Here is a 21,526-nt window from a genome sequence, read left to right as displayed (position 1 = left end):
CTGCTCAGCCTATCATAGCAGGTCTGGGAATGTTGCTGACAGTTGGTTTTTGTCAGGTCATTTCTCGTGCCCTTCCTTACTCTGTTGGTGTTCTGGATTCTTCATGTTCACATAGTTTTTTTGGGGGGTGGGCATTTTTGTTTTTTTTTGGTTTTTTGAAACAGGGTCTCCCTGTAGCCCCAGCTGGCCTGGAACTCACTAGGTATTCACATAGTCTTTAAAGTTTGTGGGTCAGCAAATTATTCTATTATCTCCAGGTTTCTGTACATTTGCTCTTGTCTCAATTTTCAAAATGTAAGCCCATTTGTGACCTTTTAACTAGGTTTAATGTGAAAAGGGAGAAAAGAAATTAATAGTTATATAATAATTAAGTGCCCAAGCTGTAACTCAAGAGAAAAATGCTTTCAGAAGCAGGGATTGATGAGGTATGCCTATAATCCTAACCCAGGCTGCTTGCTGGATTAAGATCAGCCTGAGGAAAAATAACAAGTCTTCTCTCAAGAAAAAGAAAGCAAACAAGTAGGGGGGTGTAGGTAGTGCTCTGGGAGCACTTCCCTAGCATGTGTGGAGCCTTGAGTGCCATCTCCGGTGCTAGAAAAGTTAAAGTGAGAATGCTTCTGATGGTAGCTGTACAGATACATAGTAAGCTTAACGAATTAAATTCTGAAATGACCTAGGTTGCCAGTATGGGAGGAAACCATTCCTTATGCGGTACCTGCCTCTGGAAAGGAAACAGTGTACACATCTTTGTTGTTTTCTGTGATAATTTTAAGCTGAATCCAGTGGCTTTACTGTGAGTAACAGACCAATGTATTTTGGAGCACAATTTTCAGGTTTTTTTAAAAAGAAATCAATCTTGTAGTGAGTTGTTTTGTACCTTTGGTCCATTTCCTAAAAAAAAGTATATCCAAGAACAAAATTGTAAAAGCCATGGGTATTTAAATCCTGTATGGAGAATGGTACTTCTAGTGGCTGGTCTCAGTTATGAACTAGATACGGAGTAATCATAACCCTTTTATACATGCTTAAAAAATACTAACACCATATTTAGTAGCTTCTTCTAAAGGCCAAAATAATAACTTCTCTGTCTCATCTGGCCCTGTATGTATCTCATTCTTAAGCAAGACATCTCACCTCTGTGCTCTTCATTTACTTAAATATGGATGAAAGCTATGAATTTTGTTTTTAAATATTTCAGTTATTCTAAAAACCACGTTAGAACATTATGTAAACTGCTGACATTTAAAGACACAACAGAAGGCTCTTCCTTGCTAAGGGCCATGAAAAGTAAAGTTGTATAGCAACGTGGAGAATATATTCCAAGTAGTAGGATATGTCATTTGTGGGATTATTTTTCATATAAATTACACCAGTTTCACAGTGTATTTCAAGAAATCTTTAAATTGAATGTGAGAGGAAGTGTGAAGTTACAGGGGTGGCAGTGAGTTTGCTGGGCATTGCACTTTGTTTTACAGGCCCAGAGCATGTGGTATAACTGGCATGGGGAATCCAGGTAGAGAATAGAGAGTACGTGGTCTTTGGTTGTATCGGTTGGTGAGGGTTGTAATCAGGCAGGGGGACAGTGTAGATTTCATTGACCTACTCCCAATTGATGGAATTTAGTTTGAAGTAATTCTGTAGTTGTTTAAATAAAAAGATTCCAGCCAAAAAATAACTTTTCACCTCATTTTTGTGATACTTGTTTTTGGTTAGATGGAAAACTGCAGAAAACTTCATCCTGTATATCATGCTTAAGCAAAGCCACTCACCCTGTGCTCTGGTGACCAGATGTGACCACAGAGGTACCCATACTGTCTCTTCTTGTGTCTCTTAAGAATGTTGTTGTCATGGGCTACTACTTGAGTCCTTCCTGGAATGGAGTGACTGCCATCCTACCAGTGTCAACCCCATGAGAGAGTAGTTGTATTAGAAGATGGTATAAACTAGGCATGTTGCACATACCTGTAATCCCAGCACTTGGGAGGTTGGGGCAAGAGGTTCAAGAATTTGAGGCCAGCCTGGCTGTGCATAGCAAGACTGTCTCAAAACATAAAATAGAGAAAAACAAGAGAGTAAATCAATCATTACACAATTCTTTTTGCCTAACTTGTAGCATAAGATAACAAAAGGCAAGTCTTAACTTAGACATCCCTTCAACTCAAAACAATCACACAAACTCTGGAAACAACTTTTATTTGGAGAATTGTACTGTTGAATCTTCCCATGTGGCCCATTCAATAAAAATCCAAGGCAAGCTTCTTTTCTAAAACCATGATGTCTTTTGCCTAAGAATAGACCCCCCTTTTAAGTGTAGAAACCAGATAAGCTCCCCTGTAGTTGATCCAAATAGCCAGCGGCTTCTCCACTACCCCACACCCCCAAACTTGACAAACAACACAGCAATATAATTTTACCATTTAAAACTTGGCTGACCCAAACATGAACTTTCAAAGAAAACAAGTCATTACTAAAAGAGATTCCATTTCTTTCCGGGGCCTAATTTAAGATGACTTAACAAAATGTTGAAAAATTTATTCTTCCAATGGCCACTTAATTGTGAAACAAAATAAACACCCACACAGGAGGCAAAACAGAGATTTTTCTGTTTGGACTTTAAAATATCCCTTTTTTGTGATGTATTTTCTCTTTCTAGGGTCATATGAAATTTGGATTGACTTATCAAGTTCACCCAAAAATTGTTTTATGAATTTTAAGGGTGATAATTTATTAAAAAACTAAATTCTCTATGACTTGACTTTTTTTTTTTTTTTTTTTTTTTTTTTTTTTTTTTTTTTTTTTTTTTTTTTTGAGATAGGGTCTCCCTGTAGTTGTAGCCCCAGCTGGCCTGGAACTAAGAAGACTGGGCTGGCCTGGAACATACAGGGATCCGCCTGCCTCTGCCTCCCAAGTGCTGGGATTAAAGGCTTTGCGTCATGCGTCACCACACCCAACTGGAATTTATAAGCTATAGTAGGATAAATGCCAGAAAATGAAAAGGGTCTTGAAATACATTGCTGGGGGGTGAATTTCCAATGAATACACATCTGTCTGATCTTTGGAGGTGCAAAGCTGGAGTAGATTCCCTTGGGGGTCACTGTGTATATATGTAGATGGCAGAGGACAACTTGCAGGAGTTGGTTTTCTTCCATCTCGTGGATTCCAGGGATTGAATTCAGGTCCTTTGTCAGACTTGGTGGCACACGCCTTTACCCGTGGACCCATCTCACTGTTCCCGTAAACATTTTTTATGTTACCGTTTCCAATTCCCCTATTGACATGATTGAGATTACTTCACTAGGTCTCCAGCTTGTCCTTGACAGTCTTTAGGTAGAATTTTTTGGCTCTGAGCTCAGTTTCCTCCTCTGCTGGTCAAGCTGGCACTATCAGGTCTTTACACTGATGTCCTTTAGGTCTCCATTAGTATTTTCAATCAGGTCACCCAATTTCCCTGCTTGTCTGAAGCAGGGGGCATGCTTGCCAAGCCATGGCATTCTTACATGTGGTTAGTTTGCTTGTGTTTTCTTTAAGCAGAGAATTTGTTGTGTTGAATTCATAGAATTGGCTTTGCACCAACTATCCGAGGTCCTTGCTTATGGGCGCTTAATAAATACTCCCTGAATGTAACTGAGTAATGCACCTTTAAATGTTTGCACTCCCTTGGCATGATGTGTGTAGCACTTTGACCTAGAGTTGTCAGAATTACAGGTCAGAATGTTAAAATTGATTTTATCAGAGACTGACATTTGGAAAAACAAGCTTGCTTCAAATGAATTTTGTATTAAACTTTATTTCAGTGCTTTTTCAAGAACTTTGTTATTTTTAAACTTAGGAACCGATTTCTCTATTATCCAAGTTTGTTATGGAGCATAATTTTAGCTATTATTTGTTATTAATTCTCATCTTTCCCGTTTCTTGCTGACAAACAGTCTCTTGGCTTTTGGTAAAAGAACAGAAACATCACCATGCTTCTAATATGGTCAGTAAAGGTACTGAGCTGCTTCTCTTGTTTTCAAGGTTTAGGTCGGCCCTTATCACCTTTATCAGACAGAGTATAGCTAGGAAAGCTTTCTCTTAGATCCTTCCTGTGCAAAGAAGCTACTGTAAATGGAACTGATGGTGGTCATTATTGCAAGGGGTAATAGAAACTGTAGAAACTGTAGCAGCCCCAAATGCCATTTACCCGAATTTTTTTCTTTTTTTTTTTTTTTCTTAGGTCTTTTTGAAACGGGGTCTCTGTGTAGCCCCAGCTGTCCTGGAACTCACTATGTAGACCAGGCTGGCCTCGAACTCATAAAGATCTGCCCGCCTTTGCCTCCCCAGTGCTGGGATTAAATGCATGCACCACCACGCCCGGCTTACCTGAACTTTTAAAGTGACTTGGTTTAAGAAACACTTGCTCAAGCAAAGATTCGCCCTTCGTAGAGGATTATGAGCATTAGATTTGACTCTGTAAACGGAATTAAATTATAATTAATGCTAAGAGATACCAGCCCTAATCACATTCTTTCTCTAGCCCCAGTTGTTGCTAGTGTCAACCCTCTGACCGTTTTATCTGACCGGTTGGGGGAAGCTAAACAGATCCTTAGGCAGGTCTTCTGCCAGAGGCTCAGGCCACCCACTGGTCTGAACCGCTGCCTCTGAGACTGCAACCGGAAGTGCAGCTGCTTCCAGGACCAGGCTTCCGGTCTGCGCTAAGGAAGGCCCCACGCCCAGCAGCCGCGGGCCAGAGGAAAAGGCTGGAGCTGAGATGAGGGCCCCAGCAGACCAGACCCCACTGAGCAAAACAGGAAGCATTCCAGTTAGATGCGGGGGTGGAGGGCTGGGAAAGCGAGGGTTTGCAGAAATAGATGAGGAGTCGCCAGCGTTAGGGAAGATGAGCGGAGGGCGAATTAGTTGAGGAAGGAAATGAGCCAAGTTGAAAAGCTAAGACCCAGGGAGGCAGAGAATAGTATAAGCCAGAGGGTAAGGAATCTGCATGTTTTCTTTCTTCCTTTTTTTTTTTTTTTTCTTTTTGTCTTTTTGAGACGGGATCTCCCTAAAGCCCAGCTAGGCCTGGAACTCACTATGTAGACCAGGCTGGCCTGGAATTCACAGAGATCCAATGCTGGGACTACAGTGCTAGGACTACAGGCGTGTACCACCGCACCTGGCTCTTTCGTATTTTAGCTTAATGTTTCCTGTAAGACCAGAGAGAACATTTGGCGTACTTTAGGTCTGAAGGCACTGTATAAAATTGTTAGCCACTCTCCAGCTCATAGGTCAAAAAACTACCGTGTTCTATCCACGTTTAGCAGATACTCTTCTTAACTGAAATGTGCTGTCAACAGGAAATAGATTATAAAAAGTATTTGTTATTAAGAGATTGTATTAACATGAAATAGTGATGACACAGATAAACCTCCAAAACTTTAGTTTCTTTTTTCTTTTTGACTCCTCGGAGGTTTCATTTTTCAGATTTAGCAGGAAGAAAACATTGTTAACAGGAAGTAGGTAGCGTGAAGGGAAAAGCAAACTGCTGAAGACCTACCTATCTATCTTCCTGACTGTACAGTCTCTGGAGCATTTCCATTAATGGGCAAGGAACACCCCAGTACATTGTACACCTGTTATGTGTAAACTCTTACGACATGAGTAATGCTTTGTCCACAGTGTGTTTTCCTGAACTTCACTTTTTTTCTAATAGTTCTGCCAAGTTGGGACCTGCAATTTAGTTACCGTCATGCACCACTAGCTCCTCTGCCTAGGCTAAAAATCCTTGGTACAGACTGCTGAAAATGAAGAATCAACTTGATAATTCTGTACCAGACCTATTGTAAATAAAGCTGAAAAATAATGCTTACAAATTTTAGGTGCTGGGGCGGCGGGGGGGGGGGTGGCATATGCCTGTAATTCTACCTCTCAAAGAGGTTGAGGCACATGGATCTCTGTGAGTTTGTGCACTCCAACTACTTAAACTATTTGATCATTATAATTGTTAAAAACTACTAATTGTACCTAGTATTTTTAAAAGAAGTGTTGGCAGTATGAGAAAAAAACTGGAACCTTTATGTACTGTTGATAGGGATGCAAAATAGTGCAAGCTGCTTTGGAAAATATTATGGTGATTCTTCAGATTATAAATGATTACCATATGATGATCCAGCTATCTTAATTCTGGGATTACATCTCCAAAAGAATTGAAAGCAGGATCCAGAATTGAAAGGCACACGTGAAGGTCAAAGAAAACTCATGGGACTTGATTCTTTCTTTTTACCATTTGGGTCCCAGGGAATCACCCTTAGGTCATTGGGCTTGGCAGAGAGCACCTTTACCCACTGGGCCATATTATTAACCCTCTACTTTAAAGTTTAATGCAAGTTATTATTTTTTAGTTATGAAGTTGGACACACAGAAACTTGAAATACCATGGCTTGTATATAGTAGACATTATTCTTCACTCATATAAATCTGACTGATGGTTCTCGTTTGGTATGGTAGATTCACCCACTGGAGATTTTCTCCCATCAAGGCACTAATCAGATTGGATCCTGCTTACTTCCAAGATAGACAAGGTTGGGCTTTTTCAGGGTGGTACAATTGTATACTCATTAGTAACTTTTCATTTTTGTTTTCTCTCTGTTTAGGCGGTTATGTATACATGTGTGTGTGTCTATGTGTGTGTAGTTATATGTGTTCTTGTGCTGTGATAATGTGTTCGCAGGGGTCAACACCAGCTGGCTCTTCCTCCCTTGCTTTCCACTTTGTTTTTTGAGTTAGGGTCTCCTCATTGAACCCAGAGTTGACAGTTGGCCCCTCTGGGGAGCCTTCTGTCTCCACCCCACCCCTGCCACCCCCAGCACTATAGATTCTGCCATCAAGCTAGGCTTTTATATGGGTGCTAGGGAGCCAAACTCAAGTCCTAATGCTTTTGTCAGGCTTTATCTGACTGGCTGACTCAGCCATTGCCCCAGCTCTCTTCTCTTGTTTTTTGAAGTAGGGTCTCAGGTAGCTCAGATAGCTCAGGGTTACCTAAACTTGCTATGTAGAGGTAGATGTTTGTGAACATCTCATCTTTCTGCCTTCACCTCCCAGGTGTTGGGATTACAAGTGTGAGCTACCAAGCCTGGCCGGGAGCTTTCTATTTTGATGCTCTGCCACCTTCAGCAGGTCTTATGATCACAGCTTCAGTTTCTATAGTCGTGTTGTAGACAACAGGAAAGACACTTGTTTTTAAAGCATAACCTAAATATCACTTCACTTCTGCCCACCACATAGGCCAGAACATAGCAGCATAGTCCTCATTAGCATGAGAGTTTAGAATACTCAGTGCCCTACTGACATTTATTCCCATGTGAAAGGCGAATAGCTGCTGTAGGAAACTGAAGTGTAGAAGGTTTGTGAATTGTAGATACTCATTAATTTAGGAACGACTTTGTAAGGATATATAATTATTTTGAAAAGTATGGGAATATAGTTAGTGGTAGAGGGCTTGCCTCGCTGGCACAAGGACATGGGTTTGAGCCCCAGCACTGCAAACAGCAAAAGTAAAACAAAGGTTAGTAAACAAATGAAGAAAATAAAGCCCATCTATCTTTGTGTCCTGTCCCATCGGTCCCCGCCCCCGCCCCCCCCCCCGCATTAGCAATGACTATTATGATTGTTAGATTTTTATTTTGAAATAGGGCCTTCTCCTGTATCCCAGCTTGACCTCAAGCTGGTGCTGGGATTGTAGGCAGCGGACACGATGCCCAGTTTATACACTTGTGAGAATTAAACCCAGGGCTTCATGCATGCTAGGTAATCACTCTACCAACTCAGCTGCATCTCTAGCCCTGCAGTTGCTTAACTTTCAAAAAATGCTATGTCGTATTTATTTAGGGGGAATTTTTTAAAACAATGCTGTTAATTTAACTGTCACATACTATCTTTTTTTCCTAGATGACTGATTATAAATAGCTCTCATATAAACAGGAGCTTTCTAAAGTCTCTTAGTCCATTTTGCCTTCTTGTTTCAGTAATACATAGTTAGGCCTTTCACTGGTCCTGATTTTTTTTTTCTATGAGAATGCATATGCTATTAGAAGGAATAGGGCTGACCCTCACAGCAGTCAACAAAAGTAAGTGAAATTCACAGTGGGTTATAGAAAAATTAAAGTAGTTTTAGTTCTAGATTTTTTGTTTGTTTGTTTTTGTTTTCCAGTCTTTTTGAGATAGGGTTTCCCTGGCCTGGAACTCACTATGTAGACCAGCCTGACCTCCAACTCAGAAAGATCCACCTGCTTCTGCCTCCCTCCCAAGTGCTGGGATTAAAATCATGCACCACCATGCCCAGCTATTTTCAATTAGATTTCTTCTTAGCTGGATGTTGGTTAGGCATTAGAAAAGTAACACTGTTTCTGGTATTTTCCCTGTACCTGTAACATTTATCATATATGAAGTTCCCATGTGCTTATTATAGGATTACTGTATAACTGAAGTGGAAAGTCACCAACATGCTTAAAGGTGGCAGTCCGGTGATTGGCCCGTGACCTTATCATTCATTGGTTTGAGGACCACACCTTCCACTTGTTTTCAGTACCACTCTTATATAAATACATATATATTTTTGTTGTTGTTGTTGGTTTTATGTATGTGCATGTATTACCTAAGTGTGCCTGTGTTGTACAGTGCCCCAGGTGATCAGAAGCTGGCATTGGATCCCCTGGAACTGGAGTTATGCATGGTTGCTAGCCTCCATGTGGTTGCTAGGAATCGAACCTGGGTCTTCTGTAGGAACAGCCAAGTGCGCTTAACCATTGAGTCATCTCTACAGACTTTTCAGTTCCACTCTTAAAACCTGCTCCCAATCCATTCTCTCCCCTTCTGGGTATGTTGGCTCTTAAGTCAGGCGGTGTCGGTTTTATCTAGTACCAGACTTCTCAGATGGAAGTAAAGCAGAAGGAAGAAAGGAAGGTAGTGAATAAAAACTTGTAAGAATCCAGGAAAGTCTATGGAGAGCAATTGGTAGAAATGGATGTGGTCAGTGAGAGTTCTTAGACTTGGCTCTGTTACTGAGTTTTGTTACCTTAAGCTGTTTCTGTGTCTTGGTTTCCTTACCTGTAAAATGAGGACAGCAAAAGAAGTTGAATTACCTAATTGGAAGTAGGATGCAATAAATAATGCATGTAGCAGAATGTTTGGTATTATGCTAATTTCTTCTCCAAACTACCAAAGACTATAACCTCAGGAGAGAGCTTTTCTGTCCTTCAGATTTTTTGGTCAGTCATCCTGCCTTGCCTGCCTGCCTAGCCCCTGAAGTGGAACTAAGGCTTAGAAATTTGAGGATTTGGTGCACTGAATGTTACAACTGGCAGTGCTGAGAGATGACGGATAATTTATGCCAGGGAGAATAGCAGTGAGACAGTGCTAATCCCATGTCTATCACTTTGGGTTGTTTTGTTTTGGATCTTTTTGAGAAGGGTCTCCCTGTAGCCACAGCTGGCCTGGAACTCACTGTGTAGACCAGGCTAGCATCAATCTCACAGAGATCCACCTGCTTCTACCTCCTGAGTGCTGGGATTAAAGGCAAAGGTGTGTACTACCACACCTAGCCAACTTTGGATTTTATTAGGCTTCCCATTTGTTGAGACTAGTTACCATTGTGTCATGCTTTCCTTAACAAGGAGTCTAACTGGGAATGAAAGAGGAGTCGAGAGTGTAAAACTTCCAAACAACACACTTTATAACTCTTTAAATATTTTATATGTTATTTAATGTGTATGAATATTGCCTGCATGTATGTAAGTACACCAGAGTTGTGCAGTGCCTGTGGAGGCCAGAAGAGGGCGTTGGATCCCCTGGAACTGGAATTACAGAGGGTTGTTAGCCACCGTGTGAGTGCTGGGATTTGAACCCAATCCTCAGCAAAAGCAGTCAGTGCTCTTAACCACTGAACCATCTCTCCAGCCCTTGAATTTTTTAACAAAATGAATATGTTCTTCCTTTTTTATGAAATAATGTTTTTGAGAATTTCATACATGATCTTCCTATTCTCCCTAACTCTATCCTGAAGAAGCTTCCATGCTGTCTTCTCTCCCCTCAGCTGTTATTTCTCAAAGTCTGTCTTCCTCCCACTCCCTGGCCTCACCTGGAGACCAAGCAAGCTGTGACCTCCACCTCTCAGGCATGGAGACCTTGTGTGAGTCATTGGAAGCATATCACACACAGCTCAGACTTGAGGCCAGGTCTAGCTTCTACTTCTCTTTCCTAGGCATTTTGTCATCAGAGTACTTTTCCATTGTTGTAAAAATAACCTCTCAGGGCCAGATTCTACAGTTTTATGAGTAGGGTTTGATTTCAACAGAAAATCATGAAAAATTACAATTTACTTTTAGTTACACTTCAAGTCAACTAGGATGTCCTGTTTAGAAACAGGGCTCCAACCCTTTTTAAAAGAACAGTTTATCTTTCTTTTAAACAAGGAGAGGTATTAGGACACAGATAGAAGACAGGTTGCCACATCAAAATAAATTAACACATGATTTCCTTCTCCCAAGTAACTTTCTTCTTAAAAGGAAGGGATTGGAGTGTGAATTTTAAAAATTTACAATGTGGCAGGCAGGCCTTTAATCCCAGGCAGAGGCAGGCGAATCTCTGTGAGTTCAAGGCCAGCCTGGTTCTAGGCCATCTGGGGCTACAAGGAGACTGTCACAAAAACAAAACAAACCAGTGCAAATAAATAATTTACCTTACTATATCTAGATACTTTAAAGATTTCTTTTTAAATTATCTTAAGTGTATACGTGTGTGTCTTTGTGAATGTATGTCGTGTGTTTGATGACCACAGAAGTCAGAAGAAAATTTCAGATCTTTGGAACTGGTGTTAAAGGCAATAGTGAGCTGCCAGTTGTGCTGGGAGCCAAGCTGTGGTCCTCTGGAAGAATAGCGAGTGCTCTTAACCACGGCACCATCTCTCTGGCCCCTACATCTACTTTAAAATAATGGAGCAATATGACTGGCCAGCATTTTGATATTTAAAAGTTTATTGCTCGGGATATGAGTTCAGCTGGTGGAGTGCTTGCCTAGCATGCATGAACCCTCACTTAGGTCCCCACTGCATTAAATTGGGTTTGGAGGCTCATGCCTACAATCCCTGGTGGAGGGAGGCTGATCAGAAGTTAACGGCCATCCTCTTGGCTGCTACATGGGTAGTTCAAGGCCAGCCTGTGATATGTGAGAACCAGTTAAAAAAAGAAAATTTAAGAGCCTTAGAGGTTGAATGTAATCATTTAGCTAGCTAATTAAGCAATTCAGCATGAAGTGGACAGAGATGGACTTTGGGTTTACTGTTCACTAATCTACCAGGTTGATTTAGTTTAAATTAGGTAGAAGCACTCGGAAGTTTTTACTTGATACGTTTGCTCCGTCTACTCACTCTTACCCAAAGCTTGACTTTGAAGAAAGTGGGATCGACAACATGGAAGGTAACAATGTTAGGAGACACATGGCATGAGCAGAACAACACACATGCCCACACCCGTGTTGTGGGCTGACCGCTTCTGAATCTCAAGCAAACGGCAACTGCAGTAGTGGCTTCTGGCCAGTGCGGACTTTCAATCCCAGTTCTGGTTTAGAATTCACGGCAGTAGAATAGGCAGAAGTTGTTATGTAAAATGTTTGTGTTTCCAGAGCTGCATGGCTGAAAAAGTCTTATTATAATTCACAGGTAAATACAGCAAATAGTTTATGATTTTTAGTTTTATTTGGTTTACCATTTGCTGAAAATATATACTAATACTTAAAATATATACATTATTTTAAAGTTCTGGAGACAAAATAATCCCATGCCAAAATTAATGTTTCTGTTTTGGAATTCTTTAAAAAAATTTTTTTTATTTGTATACGTGTTTTGCCTGAATGTATATAAGTGTACCACATGTGTACAGTGCCCATGGAGGTCGAAGAGGGCATCAGATCCTCTGAAACTAGAGTTGTAGATGGTTGTTAGCTACCATGTGGGTGCTGAGGACTAAACCTGGGTTCTCTGTGAGAGCAGTCAGTGCTCTTAACCCTGAGCCATCTCTCTAGCCCCATCTTGGGTATCTTGAATGATCTAGATGCCACAGCAGAATATTTTTCCTCTCTCTGTTCCTTCTCCCTCCCCTTCACAGAATTTTTTTTTTTTGTGTGTGTGGTCTTTTTGAGACAGTGTTTCCCTGTAGCCCCAGCTGTCCTGGAACTCACTATGTAGACCAGGCTGCCCTTGAACTCACAGAGATCCACCTGCCTCTGCCTCCCAAGTGCTGGAATTAAAGGGATGTGCCACCATGCCCAGCTACAGATTTTTTAATGACAGAGTCTCACTTTAACCCTGGTTGTGTAGACCAGACCGGTCTCAATTTCATGATGCCTCAGACTCTCCAGGGCCAGGAGTACAAGTGTATACTGCCCACCTAGCTCCATTTGTGTGTGTGTGGGGGGGGGGTTGTTTTTGTTTTTTTCTTTTAAATAAACTGATACTTAGCAGAAGGATCTTCGCATTTCAGCCTGGGCATCTCAGATCTTTGAAGTCACCCCTGCATTCCAGTGCCCTTAGCCTAGAAAGATTCTTTGTCATATTTCCTCAAGCCTAGCTCTCTGAATCATGTTCTGTCATTGACTGTTCTTTTGTAACAGACTTCATGTATAGAATGATGTTTATCAGGAGTTACTTCAGCCGTTGACACAGGGTCTGTGCTCTTGGGCTTTTGCTGATTAGGCAGGACTGAGTTGTCCTCCATTATTTAGTGGGTGTTTTGATATAGGTCATGTGAAGGTTGTCTGTCAAGCAAAGCCAGAATGTTTTGCACAAGAACTGAGTTGAGATTTTGATAGATACACATTTTATCCCCCCCCCCCCAAACTTTTCTCTTTGGAAATACCTCACATTATTCAGGCTTTTGAAGTGTGAATGGATCTAGTGTCCTTCTCAGGGAAAACAGCCATCTTACTGATGTTTCTCAGCAGGAAACAGTCTTTTGGTGATGGATATACTGTGAAGAATGGAGAACAAGTGAGAAGTTGGAGGAGACATTTGTGCAGGCCTTGGAGGCAAATTTTATTTAGGGAGACATTTGTTCTTTAAAATCAAATTGTTAATTGTTCTTCTGAATGGAGAACAGTCAGCAAGACTGTTCCAAGAACTGTCATTAGTCTAGACCGAACTATATAATGTTTGGCTTTGTTTATTTTCTATTATGTTCATCACAGTATTTGTCAGTTTTTTTCCTTTAAGATTTTATTTTATTTAAAATTGTGGCTGTGTGTATGCAAACAAAAATAAGCGCAGAAGTAGGCTAGAAGAGGGTGTCGGGTTCCCTGGAGTTGAAGTTATAGGCAGTTGTGAGCCACCGGATGTGAATGCTGGGATCTGAACTCAGCTCCTCTGCAAGAGCAGTACATCCTCTTAACTGCTGAGCCAGTTCTCCAGCCCTGGCAAGTGATAGTTTTGATGCAGCAGTGCTCAAGGATCATTGGTACTAGAAGGTAGTGCTTTTCCTCTACATCATTCTACCTTCCTCCTGGGAGACAGATCAAGAAGGCTGCATTCATGTCTGTCAGAGTCCAGTTAGGTTGTATTGCACTAAGTTAGGCAGGCAATGACTAGAACTGCCTTTTGCATCATTAGTACTTCATTAGCATGGAAATAGTATGGGTGTTCCTGAGAACCATCAGAGGTAGCCAGAAACCAGAGTCTATAAAATCCAGACTAGAAGAACTGGAAGGAATGAATACCTCATGTTTGGTGTGCAGCGATGCTTGTACCAGGTGTTACCTTTTACCGAGAAGGCATTCAACCTGTAATAAACAAAATATGCTAGCTTAGTGGGCAGGGAAGTAGACACTCACTGGGTGGGAGTTGGGTGTTCATTGCTGGCATTTTATCTAGACAAGACAGACACAGTCATTGCAGCTCTGTTTATTAGTTCTGTCCACCTCCACTCCCTGCAAGATTAAAAAAAAAACAGTTAGTGCATAGACAACCCTCTCATTTCTTGTGTGGTTCCTGTTAGCCTATCATTTTTTACCTTTGTGAAGACTGCTAACGGTCCTTATGCCTCCTATTCCAGCCAACTACTGAGTTGTTTAGAGTGTTTTGTGCCAGGAGAGCCATCTTTAGCATAAAACCATTTTTTGTCACATTTTTAAAAATTAATTTGTGTGTATTGTATGAATATGGTGTGTGTGCACAGGCATGGGTCCAGAGGACGACATGGGGGTCTTGTCTGGTCACGCTCTGCCTTATTCCCTGGAGACAGGGCCTTTCACTCAACTTGGAGCTAGGCTGGTCACCAGCAAGCCCCAGTGAGCTACTCTCTGCTCCAACAATGCTAGGATTCCAGGTACACAACACACCCATTTCAAATTTTTTTTTTATTTATTTAGTGTGTGTATATGTGTGAGTGTATATGTGTGTGGGATTTATTATTATTATTTTTATTTGTATGAGTGTATTGCCTGCATGTGTAAGTGCACTTGTGTCATACTGTGCCCATGAAGGTCAAAAGAGAGCATTGGATCCCTAGAACTGAAGTTATGGACAGTTGTGAGTTGCCATGTTGGTGCTGGGAATCAAATCCAGGTCCTTTGTGAGGAGCAGTCAGTGTTCTTAACCGCTGAGCCACCTCTCCAGCCCCAGCACCCTCACTAAAAAATAATTACTGAGTCCATTGTGGTAACGTACCCCTTTGATCCCAGCACTGGGAGGCAGAGCCAGGCAGATCTTGAGTTCAAGGCCAGCCTGGTCTACATAGTGAGTTCCAGGCCAGCTGGGGCAAAAAAGAGACCAAAAGAAAAGAAAAAAGATTTACTGATGAGATTCCAGAGGCCTGGCATTTTCAGAACATCCAGGAACGGAGACCAAGAATCTTCATCTTCACTGTCCTGAACAGCTGTTCAAGGTTCTTGCAAAATCTTAGCCTCACTAGATCTATTCAACTGTAATCTGATTCTATTAATAAAATCCTGTATATGATAGTCACACTCAAGTTTGAGCAAATTGCTTATTCAGCTGTCATTAGTTAAATCATGCCTGTTGGTTAGTGGATCTGCTCAGGTGTTCTACTTTCTAAAACAAAACAAAACAAACCCCACAAATGTTTAGTTTCGCATAAATTTAGGAAGTGTTTCAGAATTACTCTTGTTATATTTAGTAAAGAATAATAATGAAAATAACTCCCCCCCCATTTCTAGCTTCTCAAATTTAGTATTTCAAAGGAATTACTTTTTACATTATATTCAGTAAATAAGTGAAAATAGCCGGGCGTGGTGGTGCATGCCTTTAATCCCAGCACTTGTTTCTGTCTTAGGAACAATGACCAGAAGGAACTTTTCTCCTTTTATAATGAAGGTGTTAAAAATACAAATACAAATGAATACCAAACTCCTCTAAGGAGCAATGTGAACCTACATACCAATGGGACAGACAACAAAATTCATGGTATCACTAGATTAGGCACAGAGTCAGTGGTTTCCCAAATAAAGACAGAAGTACCTCATAAAACTTATTGCAAAGTCTATTTCTCATATGAAAGGCCCCAACTCTTTGCCTGCGTGAGGTTCACTTCCGGTCTGGCTGGAAAGTCTCTACTCCAAGATCGAACAGTGTCTCTATCAAACCCAGTGGCACTTAGCAATACAAACTCTGAGTGGAGTTAGGTATAAGTGGATGTTGTTTATGTAGATTTGAAAACTAGACGACCTTCCCAAGGGTTTGGCAATGCATTTTATCAGTGTTTTCACAGATGTGCCTCATCAGAAAAGTCATTTGTGTTACTTGTTAATAATTTAGACTCTTAAGCCTCATCCTTAGATCCACCAAATTAAGATTCGTGGGGAAAGACCCAGCACTGTACTGTTACCAGACACCTTCACTATTTTTTAATCAATCCGGTTTTAGAAATAACTGGCTTATGGGACTGGTGGGTAAAAGAGCTTTCCACACAAGCCTGATGACCTGAGTTTAATCCTTGGAACCCACATGAAGATCGAACAAAAGAACTGACTTACCTGGCTGTCTTCTGACTGACCCTGGCATGTCTGTGCCCCTATACACATCATAGACCCACAAAAATAAATACATTTTTTAAAAGATAAAAAATACTGAATTTCATGATCTTTGCTCTAGCAGGTTACCTTTCTAATGCCATTTAAAAATTTTTCTTTTCTTTTCTTTTCTTTTCTTTTTTTCTGTCTTTTTGAGACAGGGTCTCCCGGTAGCTCCAGATGTCCTGGAAATCACTATGTAGAGCAGGCTAGCCTTTAACTCACAGGGATCTGCCTGCCTCTGCCTCCCAAGTGCTGGTATTAAAGGCATGCGCCACCACGCCCAGCTTAAAATATTTTTAAAATTTTTATTTTATGTGTATGAGTGTATTGCCTGCATGTGTGTGAGTGCACCCATGTTGTGCAATGCCACAGAGATCAGAAGAGGGCTTTGGAGTCCCCTGGAACTGGAGTTAAGGACGGTTCGTAGCCACCCTGTGGGTGCTGGGAATCGAACCCGGGTCCTCTGCAAGAGCAGTCAGTGCTCTTAACCACTGAGCCATATCTCCAGCCCTAAAATTATTTTTAAATATTTATTTTATTTTTATTTGTGTGTGTACATGTATGTGCATGCAACATGTGAGTGCTGGTGCCTACTCAGGGCAGAAGAGGGTGTTGGATACCCTGGACCTGGAGTTATAGGCCATTGTGACTGCCCAACGTGGGTGCTGGAAACCAAACTTGGGTCCTCTTCAAGAGCAGCAAGCATGCTTTACCCTCTGCCATCTCTCCAGTCCCTGATGCTTTTTTTTTTTTTTTTTTTTTTCCCTGAGCTCATCAATCAATATTTTTTTTCTTTTTTTTTTCTTTTTTTCCCAGTTTTTTGAGACAGGGTCACCTTGTAGCCCCAGCTGGCCTGGAACTCACTGTGTAGACCAGGCTGGCTTTGAACTTGGCAGAGATCCTCCTACCTCTGCCTCCCGAATGCTGGGTTTAAAGGTGTGCCTGGCTTCAATGTTTTCTTTAAAATAGATTGCCCCCAAAGCAGCAAAGAGGCCACTTAGTTGAGTATCGAAAATTAGAATTGTGGGAAACTAAATATTGCACAGTATTCTTTGTCCAGGATTTTAAAAATGCTTGATTAAGACCAGGCATAGTGGCACATGACTTTAGCTCCAGCATTCAAGAGGCAGAGGCAGGTGAATCTCTGAGTTCCAGACCAACCAGGGCTGCGAAGTAAGACCTTGTTTCAAAAAAACCCAAACAACAAAAAGTGTCATTTTGTACTTAAATCTCTGAAAATATGACAGACATGCCAGATGCTAATGTCTGCTCTGCATGCTGAGAAAACAAGATCTAAGATGGGAGAGTTAGGAAACCGACTAAGAAGGATGCATGGGTGTGTTTGGGTGTGTTTGGGTAGGGTGATGGCCGGGAAGAATTATGTAATTTGTCTTCCTTTTTTCTTTCTTTCTTTTTTTTTCTTTAAAGACAGTGTCTCAAGTAGCTCAGACTGACCTTCAACTGCATGCATAGCTGAGGAATGATCTGGAAGTCCTGATCTCCCTGCTTCCACCCCCCAGCGCTAGGGTTACAGCATGCCTATGTCCAGAGGTGATGTGTCATCTCTTTCCCACATTCCCTTTCTTTACGTTAACTCTCCAATGTGCTTTTAACACACAGATAATTTATCAGTCGTTTAAAAAGTGAATCATTCTTCTTTTCCTTGTAATTAAATAGTTCATGTGTTGTTTATATCAATTTTTCTTCACTGACAAAATACCAATGAAATAATTTAAGGAATGAAAAAAATCAACTCATGGTTCTAGAGGTTTCAGCCCATGATTGACCCGCTATATTGCTTTTCAGCCCAACGAAAGGCAGAACATTGTGTTAGGGAGCATGTGGTAGAGCACAGCTAACCCTCCTGTGGCCACCAGGAGGAGACTAAAGAACATGTCCTTGAAGGGCAGGTCCCCCGTGGCCTGCATCTATAATGAGGTCCCACCTTCTACATTTACCAATAAAGTAATCAAACTAATCAATCCACTGACTGTCACAGACCTTATTGTTCAGTCACTGCCCCAAAGCACTAACAACATTGTTTGGGGGTTCAGGCCTTCAACATGTTAGTTTGAGGGGCATTGAATAGTCATACCATGACTATTCTTACCAAATTTTATAGAAGTAATCTGGGTCTTGGGAAGAACTAAGTTGGGTTGGCCTCTAATTGACGACGAGTCCTTGTATCTTGGGTATTAAACAGAAAGATGAATTATCAGATCTTTAAGGTACTACTGTCTTACATATCTTTGAATCTGTTATTAAGTCCGTGATTAAATTATGTACTGTCTGATTTGGGATTTTCAAATTCTTGAAATTTACAAGTCATTTCATGAGTTTTAATTCCTTGTTTTTAGTATAGTGCCTTTTCCTTTTCCAACTAAAGTCCTGACCATAACTGTGAAATAATTTAGTATTTTATTTTATTTTTATTTTATGTATATGAGTGTATTGCATGTAAGTGCGCCCATGTCATGCAGTGCCCAAGAAGGTCAGAAGAGAGCATCAGATCCCTGGAACTGGAAATACGGACTGTTGCTGGCTGCCATGTGGGTGCTAGGAATCAAACCCGAGTCCTTTACAAGAGCAGCCAGTGCTCTTAAGTGCTGAGCCATCTCTCCAGCCCTCTCCATGAAATAATTTAAATAGTATCTAGTTAAGACTTTCTTCAAGTATTGTGTTACCCATAAATATCAGATGCACACAGAGACTTAGATCCTTAAAATCTGGCTTCTGGCTCAGAATTAAAGTAGTAGGTGAATATGATGTAAACCTGCTCTCAGAAATTTATAATTGAAACAACGATTTAACTAAAGCCTATGAAACTGTAAAATAAAGAATAAGTGGTACAGTCAGTGAGGTTCAGAAGAGAAGGAAGAAAGAATTGGAGCAGCTGGGGAAGCTGCTTCCTTAGAGATGGGTAGTTCAGTTTGGGCTTCTAGACAGCTGCCTTTTTAAAAAAAATTTTATTTTTAATTTTTGTGTATTTCATACATAAAATCATCTTTATACCCCCTTCCCCTTTGGCACCCTCCTATCCCCCCGCTGCCACACACACACACACTGTAGTTCATACATTCTGTCATTTGTGTTAAGGCCTAGAATGTAAAGTTAGGGTCCCCAGATGTCTCCCAGTGCAAGTTCATCCACTGAGGTCTAGTCAGCCTATCCAGAGTCCCTCCCTTTAAGAAGATGAATTCTTCCTCACCCAGCAGTAATCAGCTGCCAATAATTCTTTGACTAAGATTGGGGCCTGCTGTTTATTTCCACGATTCTGTGCTGGGTTTTTGTCTGCTTAAGTTTGCATGGGTCTTGTGCATGCTGACACCATTGCTGTAGGTTTGTATGAGGAGGGTCCCAGGTGCCTGTAGGACTATTTCTGGATGGTCATGCACCGTCTCCCTGGCTCTTACCATCTTTCTGCCCCCTCTTCTGAAATGGTCCCTGAACCCTGAGTGGGTGTATTTTAATATAGGAGTCCTGTCCAAGGATCCATACTCTGCCAACTTGCATTTTGGCCATTAGTGACCTGTTGTGTTCCTGGCTCTCTGTTGCATGAGGGACCTTCATTGATGAGAGCTGAAGAAGACAGCCTTCTTTAGACATGAAAATTAACTGAATGAAAAGAATTTTATTCCAAAATTAAGGGGGTGTAGTGTTGACTAGCTCAGCAGAGCTGGAAAGGAATGCTGTATGGAGTATTTGAAGAAGAGCAGCTTGAGAACTTGATGCATGTTAGTAGTGTTGATTGTGAGGTAGGAGAAGCAATAGTTTTGTTGTGCATGGTTTTTTTTTGTTGTTGTTTTGTTTTGTTTTTTGTTTTTTTAAGACAGGGTCTCCCTGTAGCCCCAGCTGTCCTGGGACTCACTATATAGACCAGGCTGGCCTTGAACCCTGCCTCTGCCTCCCAAGTGCTGGGATTAAAGGCGTGCACCACCACGCCTGGCGCTGTTGGATGTTTTTTTAAAGATTCATTCCTAAGACCTAGGGATGTTTCTTTCTGTAGTCATGTGATCCACCATCTCTCCATCCCCAGGGCCACCAAAACTACATCCCCAGCCCTTTTTAAAATTTATGTTGAGACAGTCATGCTAAGTTGCCCAGGCTAGCCTCAAAGTTATCCTCCTGCCTCAGTCTTCAGAGTAACAGGATTACAGGCACATGCCAGAGCACCTGCCTTTATCTGATTTTTATTTTTTTTAACATTCCTATTTTTTCCCCATCTAAGATTTTTTTCCCCATCTAAGATGACTTTGCAAATAAAATTGAATAATACATTCATAGCACAGGATAGGTTATTTAGACAAAAAATGATGGTTGTGTCAGTCATAGAGGGTTACCTGAAGGTTATGGGCTATTTTTCCAGACACCCCTTATACTTGGACAGCGCTGAAGGATTGAGAGGTATAAAGCTAGGGTCCATTTTCATCTCACAGGGTCCATGTATCTTTGACCCAACTTCAGTTAGGAAAAAAATTAAAAGTGTTGCATGTGATGGTAACCACACAAGAAAGATACATTAAAACCCATGGGTATGTCATTCTGTATCCGCACATACTGTCTCAGCTGTCTGGTGACGTTTTTATTCTGTTGTATTTAGATTATTTAGAAATTCTTCCACAAGATCCAAATAAATTACAATAGCTTAGATGTGGCCATTTGGAAGGGTGATAGAAAAGCCTTGGCACAACAGAACTGTGTATCTGGGATGCTGGTTGTGACTTTATTTGGTCATATTAGAACACAGTCTCTGGCACAGTGAGAGCTGTTTGCCTGCACATATCTTCATCTGTGTTCTAGCCAGAGCTGAGCTGGTATCCTTTGTTCCAGAAATCACTGACGGGCCAGGTCATGTCCACTCTGAAAAGAGCTTTCACATGCCCCCAGGTTCTAAGAATTTTGAGAATTCTTTCTCACTTGGAGAGACTAGCTTTGGAAACTAAGTTTAAATAAAATTCGCCTGGGAGATGCTCAGTGGGTTAAGGGTGTTTGCTGTCAAGACTCTAGTTATCCCTGGAACCCACACAGTGGAAGGTGAACTGACTCCCAAGGTTTACGCCATACACGTACAGGCACAGGTAATGAATAAATAAATGTTAAAAAATGCAAATCTGGTTTATGTAAACTGTGCTGTTTGTATTCTTTTTAAAAACTATTTAATGCGAAGAATGTTATGCTTGCATGTATGTTAAGTGCACCCGTGTTGTGCAGTGCCCTTGGAGGCCGGAAGAGGGCATTGAATCCCCTGGAACTGGTGTTATAAATGGTTGTTAGCTGCATGTGTGTTCTGGGATTTGAATTTGGGTCCCCTGCAAGAACAGTCAGTGCTCTTAACCACTGAGCCATCCCTACAGCCCGTTTTCTTTATAAATATATTATAACATATATTCTCATTCACTTGTCAAAGCTTGAAAAGGAATTTCAAGTTTGTGAAAGGCAGTGGAAGTGGCAATCTGAAGAAATTTCACACTGGAAATTCAGT

At 41.1% G+C, this 21,526-nt stretch overlaps 1 protein-coding gene across 4 annotated transcripts in view; it reads left to right on the top strand.

Annotated features, from left to right (window-relative positions):
• Rbpms (RNA binding protein, mRNA processing factor) overlaps positions 1 to 21,526 on the top strand; it is a 180,729-nt gene that overhangs the window by 44,304 nt on the left and 114,899 nt on the right. The window contains exon 1 of one of the 4 annotated variants that reach the window (XM_029565286.1): positions 4,891 to 4,962. The exons of 2 other annotated variants lie outside the window; for them this stretch is intronic. In XM_029565286.1, coding sequence (XP_029421146.1) covers positions 4,906 to 4,962 — 57 coding nt within the window. In that variant the 5' untranslated portion in view covers positions 4,891 to 4,905. Of the gene's footprint in view, positions 1 to 4,890; positions 4,963 to 20,996; positions 21,123 to 21,526 lie in introns of those variants that run through there. One more of the 4 variants, XM_017799091.2, reaches the window with a different exon arrangement.

Source organism: Nannospalax galili, unplaced genomic scaffold (genome assembly GCF_000622305.1).
Source record: "Nannospalax galili isolate Female #2095 unplaced genomic scaffold, S.galili_v1.0 scaffold2038, whole genome shotgun sequence".
Lineage (NCBI taxonomy): Eukaryota > Metazoa > Chordata > Mammalia > Rodentia > Spalacidae > Nannospalax > Nannospalax galili.
The sequence above is the reverse complement of the archived record's forward strand: the minus strand, read 5'-3'. Positions and strand labels throughout refer to the sequence as shown.